The 22,831-nt window shown below is 40.2% G+C and overlaps 1 protein-coding gene across 1 annotated transcript in view; it reads left to right on the forward strand.

Moving 5' to 3' along the window:
- The first annotated feature begins 11,790 nt into the window (after positions 1–11,790).
- Positions 11,791–22,831, forward strand: part of AGBL4 (AGBL carboxypeptidase 4) — a 999,231-nt gene continuing 988,190 nt past the window's right edge. Inside the window, exon 1 of the mRNA XM_081087168.1 lies at positions 11,791–11,840. Coding sequence (XP_080943294.1) covers positions 11,807–11,840 — 34 coding nt within the window. The 5' untranslated portion in view covers positions 11,791–11,806. The remainder of the gene's footprint in view (positions 11,841–22,831) is intronic.

Consider the following 22,831-nt stretch of genomic DNA (forward strand, 5'->3'; position numbering starts at 1 on the left):
TCCATATCAATCACTTCCTCTTAAAACTAATAGCAAAGATGCTTATTAATTTGGACACATTCTATGATTTGCATTGTAACAGCAATTCTGAAAATTTAGGTCTATTGGCATCATAATCTGTGAATCTCTTCTGAAACTGTCACACCATTTCTACCATGTAACTCTAGATCTCTAACATTTTTTATTCTTTTGAGTCCTGGAAAATGATGTTCTAGGCCTCTTGTTCAACCAAAATGTTTTCCCTGAAGAAGTGAGAAACAGCATGACTGCAGTTTCAAGTTCAATGTTTTTAGGTATTTGTCAGATCACTAAGAAAGTCTAATCTTAATGACATTGGGGGACCTAGCAAAATGGGTGTTTTAGAGTCCTTTAGCTCCAAGTCTTTTGTTTTAGTTCTTAAGAAGTTTAAACCATCAAGTCATCTAATATCATTAAAATGAACTAGGTGTTCATACCTCACTTTGTCTTCTTCCAAAATATCCCATAAATAAGTACCAGCTAAGGGCTGAAAATTGGAGATCTTGTCTGTTCCTCCATTAAACCACAGAGAACTCAGCGCAGCTAGTTCCTACTACATACTCTCATTCAAAAGACATGAAGTCAGAGATATATAACCCTTCTCTCTTGGTAGAAATGAAGTGTTGAAAACAATTCCTCCCCTTTTCCTGCAGGTGCCCCATTTGTGACAAGTGCAATCAGGTTTGCCATGTTTAAACCAAACTTCTCAAATTTCTTGGCAGATGGTTAAGCTCTATCACTTCATGTGATCTGGCTAATTAGGTAAAACTTCTTCCCCCCTCCTACTCCAACCCCCAACAAATATCACAGCTAGAAAGTTGTCAAGGGTATCATGTGACAGACACTTGCACACTCTGCTGGTGGGAGCATCAAGGGATGAGGGTTTTTGGGGAAAACAATTTGTCAACATGTTTCACGAGTCTTGAAAAGTCATCCCCTCTGACCCAGTGATTTAATATCTAGAAATTCAAACCAAGGATAAGATCAGAGATGATGAGCAAAGATATATGTACAAGGATGTTCACTGCAGCATTATTTATAATATTAAAAAAATAGGCCCAGCCCATGTGGTTCAGTGGTTGAGCATCAACCCAGGAACCAAGAGGTCATCGGCTGGATTCCTGGTCAGCACACATACCTGGGTTGTGGATTCGATCCCCAGTAGGGGGCATGCAGGAGGCAGCTGATCAATAATTCTCTTTTATCAATGATGTTTCTAACTCTCTCCCTTCCTCTCTGAAATCAATACAAATATATTTTAAAAGATAAGGACTTGTTTGACTAAAATAGCCACGAAGAAGGAAATGGTTTAATTATTTATGATGCATTCCTAAGATGTATATTTTGCATTAACATGAATAATATTTTCAAAGAATACCTTATGGCATGAGAAAATTCTCATGAAATAACATAAAGTGGAGAAACTATGGCATAAAAAATACATGGTGCAATATCTGAATTAAAAAATAAATTTATATAAGGTTATAATGTATTCTCCACTGCAGTCACTAAATACTAAGGGTTTGGTGAAGTCTGACCCTTCTTGGAGTCCCTAGCCCTACTAATCTCACCCCAATGAGAAACTACACAAAAAATAGAAAGTTCTTTGTGGAGGTAGCTTTTCACAAGGAGTGGGAGAAACAGAGGCTAGAAGCCACCATCTTTAGCAGTCCCTTTTATCGAAAAAGCGAAGCTTTTCAAATTTGAGTCTACACAAGAGGGGGGCCGATGTGGGAATTTACATCCTTGGGACCGTTTCCCCTTCTCAGTTTCCCTAGCCTTTTGTCTTAACCCCATCGTTTTCCAAATCCCGGAGGCCCATGCTCTCATTCCCTGCTTTGCGAATCTACTCTTTCTTCATCTTCGAAGAAAGAAAATCTGCCTCTCTGAACTTCATATGTATCTGGTTTGGGCCCGTTTTCCCTCAGCTCCTACTCTTCTCAGTCATTGCCTATTCCTAAGAGAAGGATATCACTATTGACTTCCTCATTAGTTCACTTAAGAAGTAATTATATCTCACCAAAGATGAGGTGTGTGATGCTCAGATTTCTTGGACACAATAAAGATTTGCCAAGGACAGCTTTTTCCTTCTATTGCCATATATTTATCTTTGCTCCTTTCAGAGCAGTGGCTCTTGGAGTTACTGTGCTAAAAAAGCATTGGTTTGTATTTCATATCCATCCACCAGACCAGCTGGCAATGGCTCTTCCTCTTTGCTACCCAGAGTGGTGTCCATGCCAATTACATTTTCTGTAATGACATGACTTACCATGATTAGGAGCTAATAAAGGGACAGGTTTTTCAGTTTAAATTGCAACAATGTCTTTTCCACTAGACTGAGTTTCCTCAAGCCAATACCAAGTCTGACTCATCCAGATACATCCCCACCCCCACTATCATTGGTATACTACTCTGTCCATTAAATCAGCCTGCCTTTATGTTATTGATATAATTTGAGAATTTGAGAATTTGATATGGAAAAGTCTGGGAGCTAATAAATAAATAAATAAATTCCAAATATATATATATATATTTCAGAGAGAAAGGGAGAGAGAGATAGAAACATCCATGATGAGAGAGAATCATGGATCGGCTGCCTCCTGAAAGTCCCCCACTGGGGATCGAGCCCACAACTAGGGCATGTGCCCTTGACTGTAATCGAACCTGGGACCTTTCAGTTCGCAGGCTGATGCTCTATCCACTGAGCCAAACACGCTAGGGCGCTAATGGAATATATTAATGAAGAGCATGATCTTTGGAGTAAAGCCTTTTTTTGAATCTTAACTCTACTACTTACTAGCTATGTTACATCAGGCAACTTACATGACTTCTCTTTTTCTTGGTTAGTAAAGTAGGGATAAAATCTATTTCAGGGAGCTATTGTGAGACTGAAATAAGAATGAGACTGCTGGGGTCCAACCCCAGCGGGTCCAGGGGTCCCCAAAGGTGTGGACGGAGTCGGCGAAGAAGGAACAACACAGAGGCAGCGTTCAGTTGATCAGCAGCCTAGCCAGGATCTCTAGCCAGGATCTCCAGCGAAGTTCTGGTCAGGCTCTCCAGCGAAGTTCTGGTTAGGATCTCCAGCCAGGTTCTGTGTCCATGTTCTCTTGCTAGGTTCTCCAGCCAGGTTCTCCAGCCAGGTTCAGTCACCACGTTCTAGTCAGGTTCTCTTGCCATGTTCTATAATCAGGTTCAGTCCAGGATCTTTTGCCATGTTCTCTCGCTAGGTTCTGTCTCTAGGTTCTGTTGCCAGTTTCTGTCCAGGATCTTTTGCCATGTTCTCTCCAACGAAGTTCTTCTGTCTCTAGGTTCTGTGTAGGTTCCGTCTTCTGAGTTCTGTCTGTAGGTTCTGTCTTCTCCTGGTTCTGTCTTCTTACATCTGTATTTATATCAGTTGATTCCAATCCTATCAATCTCTATTTCAAAGGTTAGGGCATTTCTTATCTCCATTCCAGGGAGTAAAGATTATGTAGCTTAAGCATGATTGTTCGTAAAGTGATTAATTACCCACCTGGCACTTAGTTAAGAGGTTTTATTCCCTCCCTAACTTCAGGGGAAAATCCCTACCTGGGGAAACAACCTTTCTCAGAGACCTTGGTTAAAACACATTGTGCCAAGAAGGTGAGCAAACATATTAAGAACAGTATGCCATATATGCCAGGTCCCTTGAAACAGCAAGCATGGACCGGCTCCCGGCATGAGACTTATTAAATAGTGACAATTGTTATAATACATTATAGGTAGTCTTAAACCTGGAATATAAAGAAAAATGGCTAAGATGGAGGTGTGCTTTTGAACAGAAAAAACATTACTTCTTTTATTGTAAAATAAAATACAAACATGTATAGCTTCATGAGTTCTTATAGGACATACATCTTTATAACACCAACCAGATCAACAGAACTTTTCTACCCACTGTAAAAACTCCATGTGCCCTATCCTAATCACAATTTCCTGCCTACCTGATTTTACAATGATCACTTCTGTGTGTTTCTTCTCTATGGTTGTATCACCCAAGCATATACCTCTAAAAACTATAGTTTAGACTTGTACATTTTTAATTTAATAAGTCTTCACAATTGGAAAGAGAGATCTAGGAAAATAAGTTATAACTCAGTGACAGGTGTAATTAAAATGTATACACAATGTAGAGTGATAGTACATTGTATAGGGTGTCCCAAAATTCACGCAAGATTTGAATTTTGTGTGAGCATTAACAACAACAACAACAAAAAATAAAAGCCTAATTTTACTTGGTTTATTGAATCAGATTCTAATATCTGTTGCCCTTTGATTTCAATCCCTTCAATTTGATAAGCATTACCAAGTACCAATTATGGCCCAGGAGCAGGGACAATGAAGACCACGGCTTTGCGTTTGTGCCAGCAAAGCCGTGGAGGCCATTTACCCGATGTGCTATTCCATACATAATCCTATACTGTATCCTTTATGAATCAATAAAAAATTTACAATTTTTAATTATAAACCTGTGTTTTCTATCAAAATTACTTCTTGCGTGAATTTGGGGACATGCTATACTAGTTAAAAGCATGGCATTCAGAGACAAGCTGCCTAGACTCATGCCCCAGCTTCGTCAATTATTAACTTTTTGAGCTTGACTTTGTTACTCAACTTCTTTGCCCTTATTCTTCTCATTTGTAAAATGGCAATAATACCTATTTAAGTACATGGAAGGAAATATACAATATATTTTTCAGAAAATAGGAAACCAATTAACTAAACATTCAATTCAGGAACTAAAAACTAGGGACAGAATAAACTCTAAGAAACCAGAAGGAAAAAAATAAAGGCAGAAAAGATTAAATAATGAGGCATAGACTTCCAGCTATTCCTCAATAGTATTTGTTTTTCTCCTCCTCTTCATTAAATTGAGAATCCCAATGTTTAGAGCGCCTGAGGCTAGGATCAGTTTCATGGGTCTGTGACCTGTGCAGTTGCTCAGATGCTCCTGAGATTAATTTAATGCTCTGATGTTCCCACCTTGAAATTCTAAATAATGTTTGAACAAGAAGTCCCTGTAGAGCCCGGCTATAGGGTTAAGCCTCGGACTGACCTGTTGGCAGAGCCACAAACAAGTCCTAGCTTAGAGAGCACAGTCCTCTTAGCATAATTAGGCTTGACCTTATGATGCTCCCTAGATCTTATCTGGGAAGCTAATGGGCTGAGGGAGATGCAGCAAGTGCTGCCAAAACAAGTGAAACTCACAAGAACATTATAACTATGGTGACCACTACCTTGTTTACCTCTGACTACTAAAAAATAAAGGCTCAGCTTGCCTCTGGATCTCCCTGTGGCCTCAGCCAGGCACAGAAAGATCCACCTAGACCAGTGATGGCAAACCTTTTGAGCTCGGCGTGTCAGCATTTTGAAAAACCCTAACTTAACTCTGGTGCTGTGTCACATATAGAAATTTTTTGATCTTTGCAACCATAGTAAAACAAAGACTTATATTTTTGATATTTATTTTATATATCTAAATGCCATTTAACAAAGAAAAATCAACCAAAAAAATGAGTTCGCGTGTCACCTCTGACACACGTGTCATAGGTTTGCCATCACTGACCTAGACCCAGCTTATTCTCTTGGTCTGTCATTTCTTCATCCATTCGCCGCCCTCACTCAGGCTTGTGAACCCTTGGCTGAGCTGGCTCGGCCCAGGCCCCACATTTTCATTTTGCACTGGACCCTGCCAATTATGTACCCAGCCCTAATCTGGCTGTACAACTGCCTATAACAGAGATTCATTTTCCATCTCTTCTTTAGCTAGGAGTCCTTTTGTGAGCAAATTCTGCTCAATGGGATGTAATGTGTATGTACTCTTAAAATACATTCCTTCTTCTTGTTGGCTGAAAGACAATCAGCAAGAAGTAATGGCTGGAACTTCAGTAGTCATCTTGGACCAAGATGGAAACCATGCAAGCTAGAGCATCAAGACACACCTAGTTCGATTCCTGACCCATAGGGCATCATAACAGCCCCAGAGTATCTCAAGGCTTCTTCAACTTAAGAAAAAAGAAATACTTTATTTTGTTTAAGCCACTGGTATACTTTGCTCATGTGGACAAATGCTGTTGATTTTGAAATTGAAATTCACAATGAAAAAAAGGAAATATATTCAGACACAAAAGTGATTTTAAAAATAATAACATAAAAACTTAAAACATAAATAAAATTGATATATTTCTGAAAAATATGAAGTGCCAAAATTGGCTCAAGGAAAATATGAATATAAGATAGTAACCATTGAAGAGCTTGAAATAAGAAAAAAATGTTCTCCTTAGGATTCTCTAGGCTTAGATGGCCTGTTTTATTTTCTAACACATATATGAACATTTTAAATAAAATAGCTAACTGAATTCAACAATGCATTAAGAAAGTAAACTGTGATCGTAAAGTATTTATTCCAGAAATGCAAAGATGTTGTAATATAAGAAAGTCTATCCCAGTGGTCGGCAAACTCATTAGTCAACAGAGCCAAATATCAACAGTACAACGATTGAAATTTCTTGAGAGTCAAATTTTTTAAACTTAAACTATATAGGTAGGTACACTGTTATTAACTTAATTAGGGTACTCCTAAGGCTTAGGAAGAGCCACACTCAAGGGGCCAAAAAGCCGCATGTGGCTCGCGAGCCGCAGTTTGCCGACCACTGGTCTATCCATTTGTTTCACTACATTAAAGAAGAAAAAAATACGTGATTATCTTAGTAGATGCAAACAAAATTTTAATTTAAAATTTAATATCCATTTTTAATTGAAAAACTCCTTTAAAACCTTCCTCAACTTGACCAATACTTTCCTTCAAAAGCTGTTTTTAATGGAAAAACTTTACATGCAGTTCCTTTAATATCAGGAAAAGGCAAGAATCCCAGCGGTAAACTACTTTTTAACACAATACTAAAGGCTCTGGCTAAAGCAATAATTCAGGAAACATTAAAAGTATAGTTACCATTTTGCTGTTGATTTTTCTTATGGGTTAAAGGAAATCTGAAACAAAAAAAAACTATGTGATATAGTATGAGAGTTCAGTATATTTTACAATTATAACTTACGAAATCAACAGCATTTGTCTATAGGAGCAAAGCAAGTACAAAAATTATAGAACATAAGATACCATTTACAATACTATAAAAACTATGAAATATTTAAACAGTATTGTCAGGGAAGACCTCTCCAATAATGAAACATTTGGGATGAGACCTGAATGAAATCAGTCAGTCAGGGAGATATCTGAAGAAAGATCATTCTGGTCAGAGTGACTTTGCACCATTGATTCTCTTCTTTTCAACATGAGAATATTTCTTTTTCTATTGAGTTCAGTCATGTTTTAACATTTCAATACTTTATCCTAGTTAAGAAGAAATCTTCAGATAATTCTTTGATAGCCTTGGCATAAAGCAGGGCTTTTTTCCCCTTTTAATTTTTTAAAATATATTTTTTTATTGATTTAAGAGAGGAAGGGAGAGAGGAGAGAGAGATAGAAACATCAATGCTGAGAGAGAAGCATTGATCGACTCCCTCCTGCAAGCCCCCTACTAGGGATCGAGCTGGCAACCTGGGCATGTGCCCTTGACCTGAATCGAACCTGGGACCCTTCAGTCCAAAGGCTGATGCTCTATCCACTGAGCCAAACTAGCTAGGGCAGCCCCTTTTTATTTATTTATTTATTTTTAAAAAAAATATATATATTATTGATTTTTTTCAGAGAGGAAGAGAGAGGGATAGAGAGTTAGAAACATCGACGAGAGAGAAACTTGATCAGCTGCTTTCTGCACACTTCCTACAGGGCATGCCTGCAACCAAGGTACATGCCCTTGATCGGAATTGAACCTGGGACCTTTCAGTCCACAGGCCAACGCTCTATCCACTGAGCCAAACCGGTTAGGGCCCCTTTTTATTTTTTTACCAAAACTTATAAGCCAAATACAAGGCTGATAACATTTCTAGAATGTCAAACCAATATCAGCACAGTAGAAACACAAATGACAAGTTGTATTAAAGAGTAAATATTTTCACCTCTCTTTTCCTCACCCTACACCTCATCTGGCTAACCATTCCCCCCTTCCCACTTCCTCATCCTTTAATACTCAGCTCAAGGGTCAATACTCGCACACAACCTTCCCTGGTGCCCTCTTTGATGTACCTACCCATTTCTGAGCATATCTGCATCACTGTTCTTACCATAATGTTTGGGAATTAATTGTAAACTGGATTTGTATGTGTTAATCTTTTCTTCCCAATTAGGTTGTAAACAACAAAGGCATGGTTTTGATGTGAATAACATGAGATAACGTAGGTGAATTTCTTAAGCATCATTCTAGTCTTCCCTGGGTCTGCTACTTTCTGACTGAGTGACTTTCTTAAACGCATTCCAATTTCACCTTTTGTACAGGATGATAACATTAATACCAATTTTACAATGTTACTCTGAGAATTGAATGAGTTAGTACATTTAAGAAGTGTGATTATAACTTGAATGTTACTCTCATTCTATACTGCATCTAACTCAATGCATAAAAGTAACAAGAAAGGTGTTACTTTAATGTTTACATAGGGAATGGTTGAATCCTACAGGGCCTATTTTGTCAGAAGGAAGGCGCCCTGGCTCTGTGGTATGTGGGTGGCTGTCTTTGGAGACACAAACCACAGGAAATCCTTGGGGAAGGCAGACCTCCCAGGGACATTCTGAATGGTAGCATGGGAAATGCAACTTTCAGGGCCTACATGGGGGCAGGCATTCCTATCCCACCTCCCATGCTGTGCTATTTCACACAACAAAAGGGAAGTCTCTGAGGACTCCTGCAGGAGTGAAGTCTACCCTCTCTCCTGCACTACTCCCTGGAGAGGAGTTGAAGCAGAACTAAACCTAGTGCTGTTAGCAGCAGCACTGATTTTCCCAGGCATTCCATTTCCGCTACCAAGGTGGCATTTATCTATCAATGTTGTCCAACAGAACCTTCTGCAGAGTCCATCTCTGTATTCAGGGTGGGGCAAAAGTAAGTTTACAGTTTTGAGGATGCAAACCAGAGAGTTTATTCTTGTACTATCATTTATTAATTATTGTATTAGTTTCTACTCAAACAATTGTAAGCCTGCCCTTGCCCCACCTTGTATATGTAGTCCAACACAGTAGCCACTAGCTGCATGTGGCTACTGAGTACTAGACATGTGGCTAATCTGATTTAGTAACTGATTTTTAAAATTTATTTAAGATAAATTGAACAGTGCAGTTTTATACAAACATATTTGTCAACTTTTCAAATTATCATTTGATGAGACCCTTTATGTGCTGCATACACTTGTATAGAGTATTTAATACACAGCCTCATAATTTTCCTGGCTCTAATCTACTCTCTACGTAGCAATCAGAGCAGCTGACCAGATCCTTGACCTGCTTAAACACCTGTCCATGGGTTTCTATCTCTTTTACGACCAAGTACCCCATATATGCATCCTCCTTTCTCCCTGCACCTTTATTTTTTTTTGCCCAGCTTAATCCTACTTGGCCTTGAAAATCAAATGCCCTTTCCTCCAGGAAGCCTTCCTTGAACATCCCTTTACCTACCCCTCTCCACCAGACTGGTTGTGTGCTCTTCCTTTGGGCTCCCACAGCCACCCAAGCTTTTCCTCTATCAGAACACTGATCATATTAGGGTGTAATTACTGATTAAATCTCTTTTCCCTTTTGGACTGTGAGCTCCTAAGAACCACGGACAGTGTTATATTTCACCTCTTTATCTCCAGAATCTGCACACAGTCTGTCTCAGAAAAGAGATCAAAGAATGTTTAAGTAAATCATTCTAAAATGTGTTGGCTTCTGTATTTACTGGAATTATACTTGTCACATCCTTTTTAACCTATCACCCCATTTACGACTTAGAGCACTCTTTGTGGTAGGCAGGGCCTTTGTCTGTTTGCTGGAAAAGGAAACTGAAGCTTAATGGCTATAAGTGATTTATTTGTCCAACATTATAAAGCTATGCAGTCTGCGTTCGAATAGAAACCTGGCTCTTCAAACTCCCTTTGCCCATCTTCCTGTATTCAGTGGAGTTAATTCCTACAGCTCTCATAGTCTTTACCAGTCATTAAGATTGATTTGGGAAACTTAGGTATTTTTATCTTGATTTTTGATATTGACGTGGCTTGTGAATTTTAAACTGCTCAAATGTGAGGGCTATTTCCAATGGGTATTTTCATGTAACTTCCTATAGAAGATTCTTGTGGTGCCCACACCTTATCCCTAACTTCAGTGCAGGTGAGTCAATAGTTCTATGCATGTTGCCAGCAACTCACCTTCAAAGCTTTCTGGTCCCTCTGTTTTCCTGCCTCAAGACTTTCTCACAAACTCTATAAGGCTCCTTAGCCCTGGGCATACATAAGCAGGACACGTGAAAGCTTTCAAACTAGGGGATGGAGGTAACCCTCAGTCAATGGGGATGGAAATTAGGAGGTAAATGACCCAGTTTCCTTGTTCTTTCGTGGGACAATGCTGACACACATTCTACATGGTGCTTCAGAGCTTCTCCGGTGAGATTAAGCACAGTTACTAAAGCAATCAGCTCAATGGCACATTTTTTTCTTGGCTTTCCCCCATCCCTCTTTCACTCTCTCCACCTCACTTCTGTTTCATGGGTTTACCTCCCAAACACATTGTCAGCAGCCAAGCCCTTTCCCAGCTGCTGCTCCTCCTCTCCTTTGCCTGGCTGACAGCTATTCATTCTTCAAGACTCAGCTAGGGTATCCACGCCTCTCATAAGTCTTCACTGATTACTCCCACCCTCCAATTTAGTTTCATCTCTATGATCCCGTAGCACCTGGAATACTACTTAACCCCTTTCAAAGCCATGATCTCTTTTCCTTTCTCCAAAGCCAGAGCCCCTTGAGGAGTGGGGGCCCAACTGGCAAGGTACTTGTTGAAAAATCAAGTGCTCAGTAAAACTGGTAGGAATGTGCAGTAGTGAACTTAGGAATCATTTTTCATTCCACAAACATTGAGCACTCACTCTGTGACAGCACTATGCCCAGTACAAAGATGAAGACATGGACCCCAGGCATCAGGGTCCCCAGGCACCATCAACTGAGGAAAAGAGAAGTGAATAATGCATAAAACACCGTAAGTGTTCGACAGTGATGCACAAGGAACATTGGACCTCTGAGTGTTTGGGTGGTGTGGGCACAGAATCACTGCTTCTTAGGGCATTTCAGCGGAAGACGTATTACCCAGCACCTCCACCAGGCCAGGCACACGGTGGGTGGGTCAGGTGGAAAAGCGCTGGGGAATCAAGAAGCCGTTCCCAAGCTCCCAAAGTGGAGTAGCACCTGGAGAAAAGCCAGCCCACCCAGCTCTGTGGTCAGCATGAGGATCCCTAGAAGGCCATCCCAGCACATCAGGTCCCCGCGCCCCAGAGGGGGCGGAGCATGCTCAGTAGCCAGGACGCGTGGCTACGGGGAAGAAGAGCCGCTGAGTCCCAGCCCCCAGGATGCCCGGGCCCCGAGGGGGCGGGGCCTTGGGGGCGGGGCCTCGGATGAGCGCCGCTTCCTCCCGCCCTGCCGTTCCCCTACCAGTGCCCCGTTCCCGTCCCCCCCCCCCCCGTCCCCCCTCCCGCCTCGCCACGCGCCCGTCACCCTCCAGTCGGACGCCCGTTGCCCTGGCAACCGTCGCGCCGCGTCTTCCTGGGCAAGCTCCCTTTGGCCCGCAGATCCTATCGCCCGCTCCCCGCTGCCCCGCGATTTTCGGGTGGGCTCAGAGGCGGAGGGACACCAAAAAATGGCGGAGCGGAGCCAGACGGCGCTTGAGGCAGGTCTGTGGGGGCGTTCGGCCAGGGGAAGCACCGAGGCTGCACCTCAGTCCTGGGCCTGAGGGGACAGGGGGCTTGCGTGTGGCCCTGCTGCGGAGGAGGCGCCGCCCTGTGTTTGCGCAATGGGGCTATGACCTCGGGGTCAGGGGTCAAGGGAGGTGCCTACCCCTGGAGCAGCCGGCGGGGACCTCGGGGTCCGGTGGCGCAGGGGTGTATGGAGGAGTGTGCACACCCCTGAGTGAACACGGACCTAGAAAGAGCTGGGACCCCAGGGAGGACACGGGACTGATGGGGGCTCATCATAGGGGTAGGCTGTGTCCTGGAGAGGGTATACACAATCCCGTGGGAAAATGTGGGGGCTCCCTAAAGGGCATGGTCTGGGGAGAGTGGCTCCGATTCTGAGGAAGGCAGGTGTATTTAAGAAGAGTGTTACTTAATACCCAGCAGTGCCATGGAAGGGGATATACACCGAGTATTTGTGTTTTGAGGAAGTCTAGTGCCTTAGGGTCGCCCCTGGTCACAGAGAGAAGTATACTCACGTGGGAACATAAAAGGACAAGAGCCCCAGTCCTTCCGAACCCTGCCCAAGGAGGCTGGAGCCGGAGTGTGAGTGTGTATGGGGTCAGTGAGCTTGAAGGTCATGCAGAATCCAAGGGGAGCATATCCCCAGATCTCTGGGTGGAAGATAGTCTTTAAGAGGCAAGAAGACCCACAGGAGGAGAGATCCAGGATCGTGTTCCTGAGGCGACCCCCTTGTAGACATGCCTGTGCTTGGAGAGAGAGTGACCTAAGTCTTACAGGATCATAGAAGACAGCACGGATTTTTACAGTCCTGTGTATGTGACGAGGACTTTGTCCCTCAGATGGGTGGGGAACGGAAGAACTGGAGCCTCAATACAAGTGATACCTGGGTGTGTAGAAAAGCAGTGGTTTGGGGGATAGGAGTGGTGGTGGGTGACAGAAGTGGTATACAAGATCTTGTATATGTGTCCTGATTAGGTATTTTGGTTACAAGAGTGACCCACTTGAATTATCCAGTCCTTGGGGGTTGGGGAGAAAGGTGGTGGTTTTGGTAAGACCATTCAGTGATTGGAACTAGATTCTAGAAACTATGAAACTATCAAGAATGGTTCAAGCGACCATTATCTCCCAAGACCTGCATGGTTTCTCTTTCTTTTGTGCCATCTTTGTTTCTTCCAAAAAGTAGTTCCTCTACTCAATTCATAGTTTAAGTTCTCTCATAACTTGAACATGCTTATTCCTTCATTCGTTTACTCAACAAATAGTTATTGAGTGCTAACTCTGTGCCAGGAAACAAGTTAGGCACTGGCAACTCCCTGCGTGTAATTTTGTTATCTTGTTCTTCCTCTAACCCTCCCATAGAACTACTGACTTCAAATATATTATTTAATGTACTTATTATTTTTATTATTAATTGCCTGTCTTCTTCCACCAGAATGTAAGATCCATGAAGTCAAGGGTCTTTGTTGTTTTTATCAATCCCACATGTCCAAAACTGTACCTTGTATAGAGTAGGTTGTTAATAAGTATTGTTAAATGGATAACTAAATGATCTGATATTGTCTAGAGGTTTAAGAAGCTTTCTCTGAAGAAATGGCATTTTAGCCGAGCTATAATCATGATTGAGTAAAGAGAATGGCAAAGAGTGTGCCAGGAGAGGAAAACCATGTGCAAAGACCCTAAGGTTGGAGGAAACATGATGTGCTGTATTTAAGGAACTAAGAGGATATAGGGCAGGAGGAGGAGAAAAGAGGTAAGCTGAAGCAGATCTTGAAGGGTCTTACAAGCTATGATATAAATTTTGATAAAAAAAAAAATCCTAGGAATAATAGGAAGCCATAGAGAGCTTTCAGGTGGGAGCATGACATGATTAGAAAAAAAACAAAATAAAACTCTGGCTTTAGTGTGGAGAGCACAGAAGATTCAAGAGTGGACATAGGGAGAATTGTTAGAAGGTAGCAGTGGAGATGGAGAGAAGGAATTAAGAAATGTTGAAGAGATAAAATTAATAGGACTTCATGAAAAATGGAGATGATGAAGAAGGAAGTATCAGGCATACTTCTAATTTTCTAATTTGTGTCGCTGGATAGTTGGTGGTGCCATTATGGAGATAGGGAGCCCTGGAAGGAACCTGGCATAGGTTTGAGAGGGAAGATAATGAGATTGGTTCTGGACATATGGAGTATGAGTTATCTTTGAGATATCCAAATAAGTGGAGAGTTTGGCAAGGCAGTTGAATGCACACAAAAAGTCTGAGCTGGCATAGAAATAATTACTGAACTCACAGTGTGGGTGAAATTCCCATGAGGGAGAGTAAAGAGTGTGGTGAGAAGAGGCCTAGGGTGAAATGTTGGGTAGCTGCATTATTTTAGTGCCTTCCAAAGAGACTGAGAATGTACAACCAGAGAGATAGAGGGCAATCAAACAAATGTTTCAAGATAAATGGCCTACTCAACAGATTGAATGCTGCCAAGTGGTATTGAAAGGATGACTGGATGGAACAATAGATTTAGCATTATTGGTAACCTCAATTGATCAAGGCACCAACCATTTATCTTCTGAATTACTATTAACTGGCTCAATCTTTGTGTCTTAATTCAGATTCCCAAGAGAGAGAATCTGATTGACACACATCATCTTTTCCCATCAGGTCATGTCATAGATGATAAGCCAGTGTAGGATTGACTGATTTTGGATTAGGTGTCCAGCTATTGCTGGCTGAAGTAATCTGATACAAAATATGTCTTTCAGGTGATTTTTAAAATCTAATTAGCAATAGCTAACATTTATGGAGTGTTTATTATGTGCCAGACATTGTACTAAGTGCTTTATATGTCTTAATCTACTTCAGCATTATAACTACTTTCTAAGGTAGTATCTCTATTTAATAAATATGTGAAGAAGTTTTGGCACAGAGAAGTTAAGCAACTTGCCTAAGATCTGCAAATAATTAGTAAGATGGTAGTTTTTTGGCTATTTTAGCATTATCTAGATGTATTATTTGGCTTTCTATTTGTATTAAAATATACAACATACTGAAGAAATAATAGCCACGATGAAAATTCCTGCTGTACAGGAAATATTCTAAGCTAAGCATACATTAGCAAAGGAGAAGTAGAAAGAAATATGGCTCAGATCCTTATTTAAATTCTGTTTCTGTGACTTACTAGATGTTGACCTTGGATTCAAATATTCTGGTCAGTTTCTTCCTCTGTAAAATGGAGATGATATTTGTAGGATAGTTGTAATAATAGAGATAATATATCTGAAGAGCCTAATAAATATTTTCCCTCATTCCACAGAAGCTTGAATATAAAATAATTCACATGTATTATATATACTTTACATATAAAAGCAAGCTTTAAACATCAAGTAATATTAGACATTCTTCTTTTTGATTTTTCTTCATTGATATAATTGATTTGCTATCAGAAGAAAGGTAGACATCAAGTTCTGGAGAATGTAGAATTGTCTGAATTGTGTTCATGGGACATGCCTTATATAAAGTGTATTTTAAAGATTTATTGAAGGAGTACACGGACACAAACTTTTTTGGTCATGCATATAGATAGCTCTATAGAAAGGTCAGATTGAGAAAAGAAAGTTTCTTCTTTTAAATATTGTACTTTAAAACAAGGACATGAATGTCAGAATTTTTCTCCCTGTCCAACAACTTGACTCTTAAAAAAAGAAACCTTATAGTTAATGAAATAATCAGGTAATATAGTGATTTAAATTAAAGTTAGTTATTTCAGTAAGCCAATATTTTGCCATTTGTTTCTTTCAGGCTCTTTATATATATCTTGTATTATCTCACAAAATTCTTGCAAGGGGATACAATTATTGAAGCTTTACATCTGAGAAAATTAGGGTTCAGAAAGATTAAGTGGTGTAACTAAGATTTCACAACCAATAATAACCCACCTGGCTCTAACTTCCATACTGATAGGACTACTCTGCTCTGCCTCCTGGCTTTATTTTCTGGGTATAAAATCTCATTAATGATAGGAGGGGATGGCACACTGTAGAACATAAAATAACACCAATATTCTTACGTAGAGGAAGACAAATGTATTAATATGGTAAGTGCTCATTTGTTTCTAATTACTCTAATCATGGGGTTAATGAAGTTTCTCATTTTAGACATCTCTATATACTCATGGAGTAAGTTAGTAATAGGTAGTAGAGACAAAAATAGCAGTTAACATATGCTTGCTGCGTAGTAGGCATTTGATAACTATTTGTGGCCAAATGAATGAAACATTTTTTATCTATATATTTTTATGATTTAAATATTTGAATTCAGGATATTGGAAGCTGAGGACGTTGACGCAAATGAAGGGGAATATGGAGAAAATTTTGATATTTTACAAAACAAAATTTCCTAAATTGAATACAGTACAAACAGAATTGGTGAATTGGTGATGGAATAAGCTCATTTAAAACGTCATTTGGAAGTGTCTGTCTCGTTAGGAAACATGACACAGTAAATGTGACATGGGTTTTGGAATTAAACAGATAAGATTTAAAATTCCAACTTTATCACTTACTGTGCTTCTCTGAGCCTCAGTTTTATTCATCTTTAAAATGGTGATGATACTAAATCTTTACTCAGTAGGGTTCTGAGGGTCTACATAATTTACATGATAGAGTAGAAATTCTAACTCACTGGATTAATTAATACCTTCTATTCCCTGAGACATGCAGCTTCATATATGTTTAAAGAGCCTCTCTGATCATGTAGCTAACTCAGGTACTGAGGGAAAGCAACTTTATAAATGTGCATGGGTGGGGCTTGTGTCCTAATGCCATAAATACATTAAGAACTTAAAATACTTTTAATTAAAACTGGAACTATTATCCAAAGCAGTATTATTCCAACTTTCTATTTTACTAATGTCATTACCAGTGTACCACCACAAGAACAGCAATGATTATGAGAGATGCTAGTAAAATGTTTGCATCTGATAAAAATGGTTGAAAATGTTTTGAACTTTCCTATAAAAGACTGAAAGGCCTTATCTCTGTTTAGGTATATCAGTGTTGTGGGGTCTTGATATGAAGCTCAGCGTCACTCTTATTATAGAACTGGATGAAGAATCAAGTGGTTTAATAAAGGGGTTGGATAATATTTGTTCTTTTCTCTGAGGCCACTGGGTCTTTTAATTTAATGTTAAAGTAGTCTAAGATTCAACTTTGTAAAAACAGATTTCCCCTATATTTTGAAGAGGGAATTATGATCTAAGTTACTCTTTTTATTAATTTCTAGAAGCTTATTTAATAAGGTCCTAAGAAAGAGATATTTTCCTTTGTTTTACATCAACATTTTCAGAGTTAGGACTAATTTTAAATTGTGTCACACTGATTATATCTTTTCTGTCACTGGGAGATTTGTGTTTTGTTACTAGATCAGTAATTTTTTTAATTAGCTACATTTCTTCAATTAAGGATCTCAATAGAAATCGAGGTTTTTGCATATATTTTTTAAAAATCTGAAGTGTTATGTCCTCAGACAATGAGTGTTTTAATTAATTAGTGAACCAGAGTATCTTCTCAAGCAAGGAGAGAATGAGTGAGAAATTTTTCTTTACTATTTGTACATCTGTACTTTCAAACAAATGGGACTACACCACATTAAAACACTTTTACACAGCAAAATAAAACAAAACAAAACAACAACAAAACACACACCCATCAACAAAATGAAAAGGCAACCCACTGCATGAGAGAACATATTTGCTAATAATACATCTGATAAGGGGTTAATTTTCAAAATATAATTTTCAAAATATATAAGGAAGAACTAATAAAACAACACTGAGAAGCCAGCCCAATTAAAAAATGGGCAAAGGATCTGAATAGACACTTCTCCAAAGAGGACATTCTGATGGCCAATAGATATGAAAAGATGCTCAGTGTCACGACTCATCAGAGAGATGCAGATTAAAACCAGGAGGGTATATCACCTCATGCTCACCACAAGTGCTGGAGAGGATGTGCACTGTTGGTGGGAATTCAGACTGGTGCAGCCACTGTGGAAAATAGTATAGAATTTCCTCAAATTAAAAATGGAACTGCCTTTGGCCCAGTGATCCCCCTTCTGGGTTTACATCCTAAGAATCTGGAAACACCAATCAGAAAGAAGATATGTACCCCTATGTTCTATTTACAATAGCTAAGATCTGGAAACAGTCCAAGTGCCCATCAGTAGACGAGTGGATCAAAGAGTTGTGGTACATTTACACAATGGAATACTATGTGACTGTATAAAAGAAGGAAATCTTTTCTTTGCAACAACATGGATCAGGAGATTATTATGCTAAGCAAAATAAGCCAGGCAGAGAAAGACAAATATCACACAATCACACTTGTAAGTGTAATCTGAAGAACAAAATAAAATGAGGAACAAAATAGGACCAGAGGCATGGATCTATGGAACAGACTGAGAGATCTCAGAGGGGAGGAGGATGGGAAGGATGGGAAGGATGGGAAGAGATCAACCAATCCTATCTAATAAATAGGGAATATGCTAATTGACCCTCACACCATCGCAAAGATGGTGGCTCCCACAGCCAATAAGGAGGGAATATGCTAATTGACCCTCACACCATCGCAAAGATGGTGGCGCCCACAGCCAATAAGGAGGGAATATGCTGACTGCCACGCCCTCAAAGATGGTGGTGCCCACAGCCAATAAGGAGGGAATATGCTAATTGACTGTCCCGCCCTGAAGGATGGCGGTGCCCGAGGCACAGGCAACTAGAGCCGGCCGAGGCTTGGGCTGCTGGCAGTGGCAGTAGCAGAGGTGTGATGGGGGCATTGCCTTCCCCTGATTGCCGGGTTTCCTCCCGCCCCTGAGGGCTCCTGGATTGTGAGAGGGGGCAGGCCGGGCTGAGGGACCCCCCTTCCAGTGCATGAATTTTCATGCATCGGGCCTCCAGTGAATATATATTCATATATGCATAGCCCATAGACACAGACAATAATGTGGTGAAGGCCTAGAGCATCAGGTGCAGGGTGGAGGGAGGCAGGGGTAGGGAATGTGAGACATCTGTAATACTGTCAACAATTTAAAAGGAGCAATTAAAAAAACATTGCCAACAACCCTTGAAAACACTACCCCTGCACTTAAAACTGTGAGAATGAATTTTCTTATTAGAGAAAGCATCCTTATACTGTCAGTATCTGCTTTGAACAATACAGTGGGGCCTTGACTTACGAGTGTCCCGACTAACGAGTTTTTTGAGATACCAGCTGTCTCTCGGCCGATTTTTTGCATTGAGTTGATAGAGTAATTTGAGTTAATGAGCTCCTTAACGAGCTCGGTCTCGGAACGAATTAAACTTGTAAGCCAAGGCCCCACTGTACATACTTTGAGACTTTAGAAGTTTAAATAAAATTAGCTTTCAAAAAGAGGGTTAAGTATTGTCAGAATAGATAAATTCCTTTGCTTCTGCTCTAGCAAGGTAAATGTTCTTATATTGATGATTTTAATTTTTTCAAGCTCTTTATCTTTTTATGTGTCCATCCATTCTCTATTTAAAAGAAACTAGAAATTAGTAAAGTCTGTAAACTTTTAATCTCTGGTTTTCTGGATTTATTTTTCTGCTCTAGACTTTGTCTATCCTTTCATTGCTTTGGTTAAATAGAAAAGATTGGCCGACAGAATAAATCCCAGGTCTTTGGTTCCTTCTGCCTTCCATTTTTTTAAAAAAACATTTTCTCTCTTTTTATTACTTGGGTATTTTCTGTTTGGTAGGCCAATAGAAATCTCTGGTTCTTAGGTATTTCAGGTCTAAAGTGGATGTGCTGCTTACTACTGCCAGCTATCTTGAGTATTATAAATATTTAATGTCAAAGAGAAGAAATAGTCTAGGAAATATAATTTAAAATATACTTATGTATATGGAGTTTCCTAAAAATCAAGTTTGACTTTTAAATACCTCAGAGTTTTAAAAATGATAAATAAGGGCTTAAAATCCATTTTTATTCATATTGGTTTTCTAAATCTAAGAAAACTGCTTCTGATGAAAATAAAGCAATCATGGATGGGAATCACCAGATTTCTTAATTCTGATGCTATCTTTATAAAGCAAGTTTTATAAAGTTTTAATTAGTCATAAGAATGTAAATAATTATGTGGCATTTAAATAAAGAAAATAAGTATTTCAAACTGTTTAAGCTTTATTTGAACCATACTTATCAAATTCTTACATATATTCAAATTATTTTGTGTACAGCTTTTCTAATTTTGCACATTTTCATTACAAGTTTATAAGTACAGTATATTTAGAAGTAAGAGATTTAACATGATTTCTAATTCCCCCCCACCTCCTCACTCTCTAAGTCAGCGGTTCTCAACCTGTGGGTCATGACCCCTTTGGTGGTTGAACGACCCTTTCACAGGGATCACCTAAGACCATCCTGCGTATCAGATATTTACATTACAATTCATAACAGTAGCAACATTACAGTTATGAAGTAGCAACGAAAATAACTTTATGGTTGGGTCACAACATGAGGAACTGTATTTAAAGGGCCAGAAGGTTGAGAACCACTGCTCTAAGTATATCATGCAATTACTCTTTTAGGAAAGAAAGAAATAGAAAATTATATTATTGAAGGCATAATCACCAGGAAAAAATTAAAAAGTGCCTGAGTTTTTAAGATGCTCTCTTGTATTTATATTATTCAACTACTGTAAGGTCTGTGGCTTCTGTGAGGAGATAACTGTGAAGTGATAATAGTTTGGGGCTTTCTGGAACATTTCAGAATAATAGAACTGATTAGAATAGTATTTTATATTTGAACTTCTTATTTTTTATTTTATTTTATTTTTAATCCTCACCTGAGGATATTTTTCCATTGACTTTTAGAGAGAGTGGGAGAGAGAGGGAAAGACAGAGAGAAATATCAATGTGAGAGAAACACATCAATTGATTGCCTCCTGCATGAGTCCCTACCAGGGCCCAGGCTGGGGAGGAGCCTGAAACTGAGGTACATGCCCTTGACTGGAATCGAACCCAGGATCCTTTGGTCAGCAGGCAGACGCTCTATCCACCGAGCAAAACTGCCTAGGACTGAGCTTCTTTTTTTCTCTTTTTAAAAATTTTTATATTTTTTAATTTTTTTTATTTATTTATTTTTAATATATTTTATTGATTTTTTACAGAGAGGAAAGGAGAGAGATAGTCAGAAACATCGATGAAAGAGAACCATCGATCAGTCGCCTCCTGCACATCCCCCACCGGGGATGTGCCCACAACCCAGGTACATGCCCTTGACCGGAATCGAACCTGGGACCTTTCAGTCCGCAGGCCGACGCTCTATCCACTGAACCAAACCGGCTTCGGCGAAAATTTTTATTTTTTAATTACAGTTTACATTCAATATTATTTTATATTAGTTTCAGGTGTACAGCAGATTGGTTAGACAATCATTCTATATAATAAAGAGGTAATATGAAAATTGACCCTCACTCCATCACACCGTCACAAAATGGCTGCGCCCACAGCAGAGGCAGGGTTCCCGTAACGAGCTATAACAAGCAATCAGCAGGGACCTGAAGCTGCGTGGCACCGGGCCAGGGTGGGGGACCTGAGGCTGTGCCCCTGCCTAGCGGGGCTTGACCGAGGGCCTGAGGCCACATCCCCCTGCCCCGGCGCCAGGCTGGGGGACCTGAAGCCATGCTCCTGGCCCAGTGGGGCTTGACGGGGGACCTGAGGGTGTACTCCCCACCCAGTGGGGCTTGATGGGGACCCTGAGGCTCCACCCCCGTCACCTGGCAGGGCTTGATGGGGTCCTGAGGCTGTGCCCCCTGCCTGGTGGGGCTTGACAAGGGTGGGGCCGGCAGGGCCTGAATCTCGCCCACTGGGGGTGGGGCCGGCCAGGTCTGGTTCTTGTGCGATTTTGAGGTGCATGTGTGTAGGCGGGGACTTGACTCTGGGTCCCGCAGCATGTCCCAGACTCTGATAGGAGGAAGATTTTCATATACATTTTACCAATTTTGTTTTTTTTTTTAAATTTTTTAATTTTTATTTATTTATTGCTTAAAGTATTACAAAGGGTATTACATATGTGTCCATTTTATCACCCCGCCCTAGACAGTCCCCTAGCCTCCCCTATCCCCCAATGTCTTATGTCCATTGGTTATGCTTATATGCATGCATACAAGTCCTTTAGTTGATCTCTTACCCCCCTACCTCCTGCCCCCCAACCCTCCCCGGCCTTCCCACTGCAGTTTGACAATCTGTTTGAGGCAGCTCTGCCTCTGTATCTATTATTGTTCAAAAGTTTATAATGGTCTCTATTATCCATGAATGAGTGAGATCATGTGGTATTTTTCCTTCATTGATTGGCTTACTTCACTTAGCATAATGCTCTCCAGTTCCATCCATGCTGTTGCAAATGGTAAGAGTTCCTTCCTTTTTAGAGCAGCATAGTATTCCATTGTGTAGATGTACCACAGTTTTCTAATCCATTCATCTACTGATGGGCACTTAGGCTGTTTCCAGATCTTAGCTATGGTGAATTGTGCTGCTATGAACATAGGGGTGCATATATCCTTTCTGATTGGTGTTTCTGGTTTCTTGGGATATATTCCTAGAAGTGGGATCACAGGGTCAAATGGGAGTTCCATTTTCAGTTTTTTGAGGAAACTCCATACTGTCTTCCATAGTGGCTGCACCAGTCTGCATTCCCACCAGCAGTGCACAAGTGTTCCTTTTTCTCCACATCCTCTTCAGCACTTGTCGTTTGTTGATTTGTTGATGATAGCCAGTCTGACAGGTGTGAGATGGTACCTCATTGTTGTTTTGATTTGCATCTCTCGGATGATTAGTGACTTTGAGCATGTTTTCATATGTCTCTTGGCTTTCTGAATGTCCTCTTTTGAGAGGTGTCTATTTAGGTCCTTTGCCCATTTTTTGATTGGATTGTTTATCTTCCTTTTGTTAAGTTGTATGAGTTCCCTA

Source organism: Myotis nattereri (genome assembly GCF_964212035.1).
Source record: "Myotis nattereri genome assembly, chromosome: 3".
NCBI classification, from domain to species: domain Eukaryota; kingdom Metazoa; phylum Chordata; class Mammalia; order Chiroptera; family Vespertilionidae; genus Myotis; species Myotis nattereri.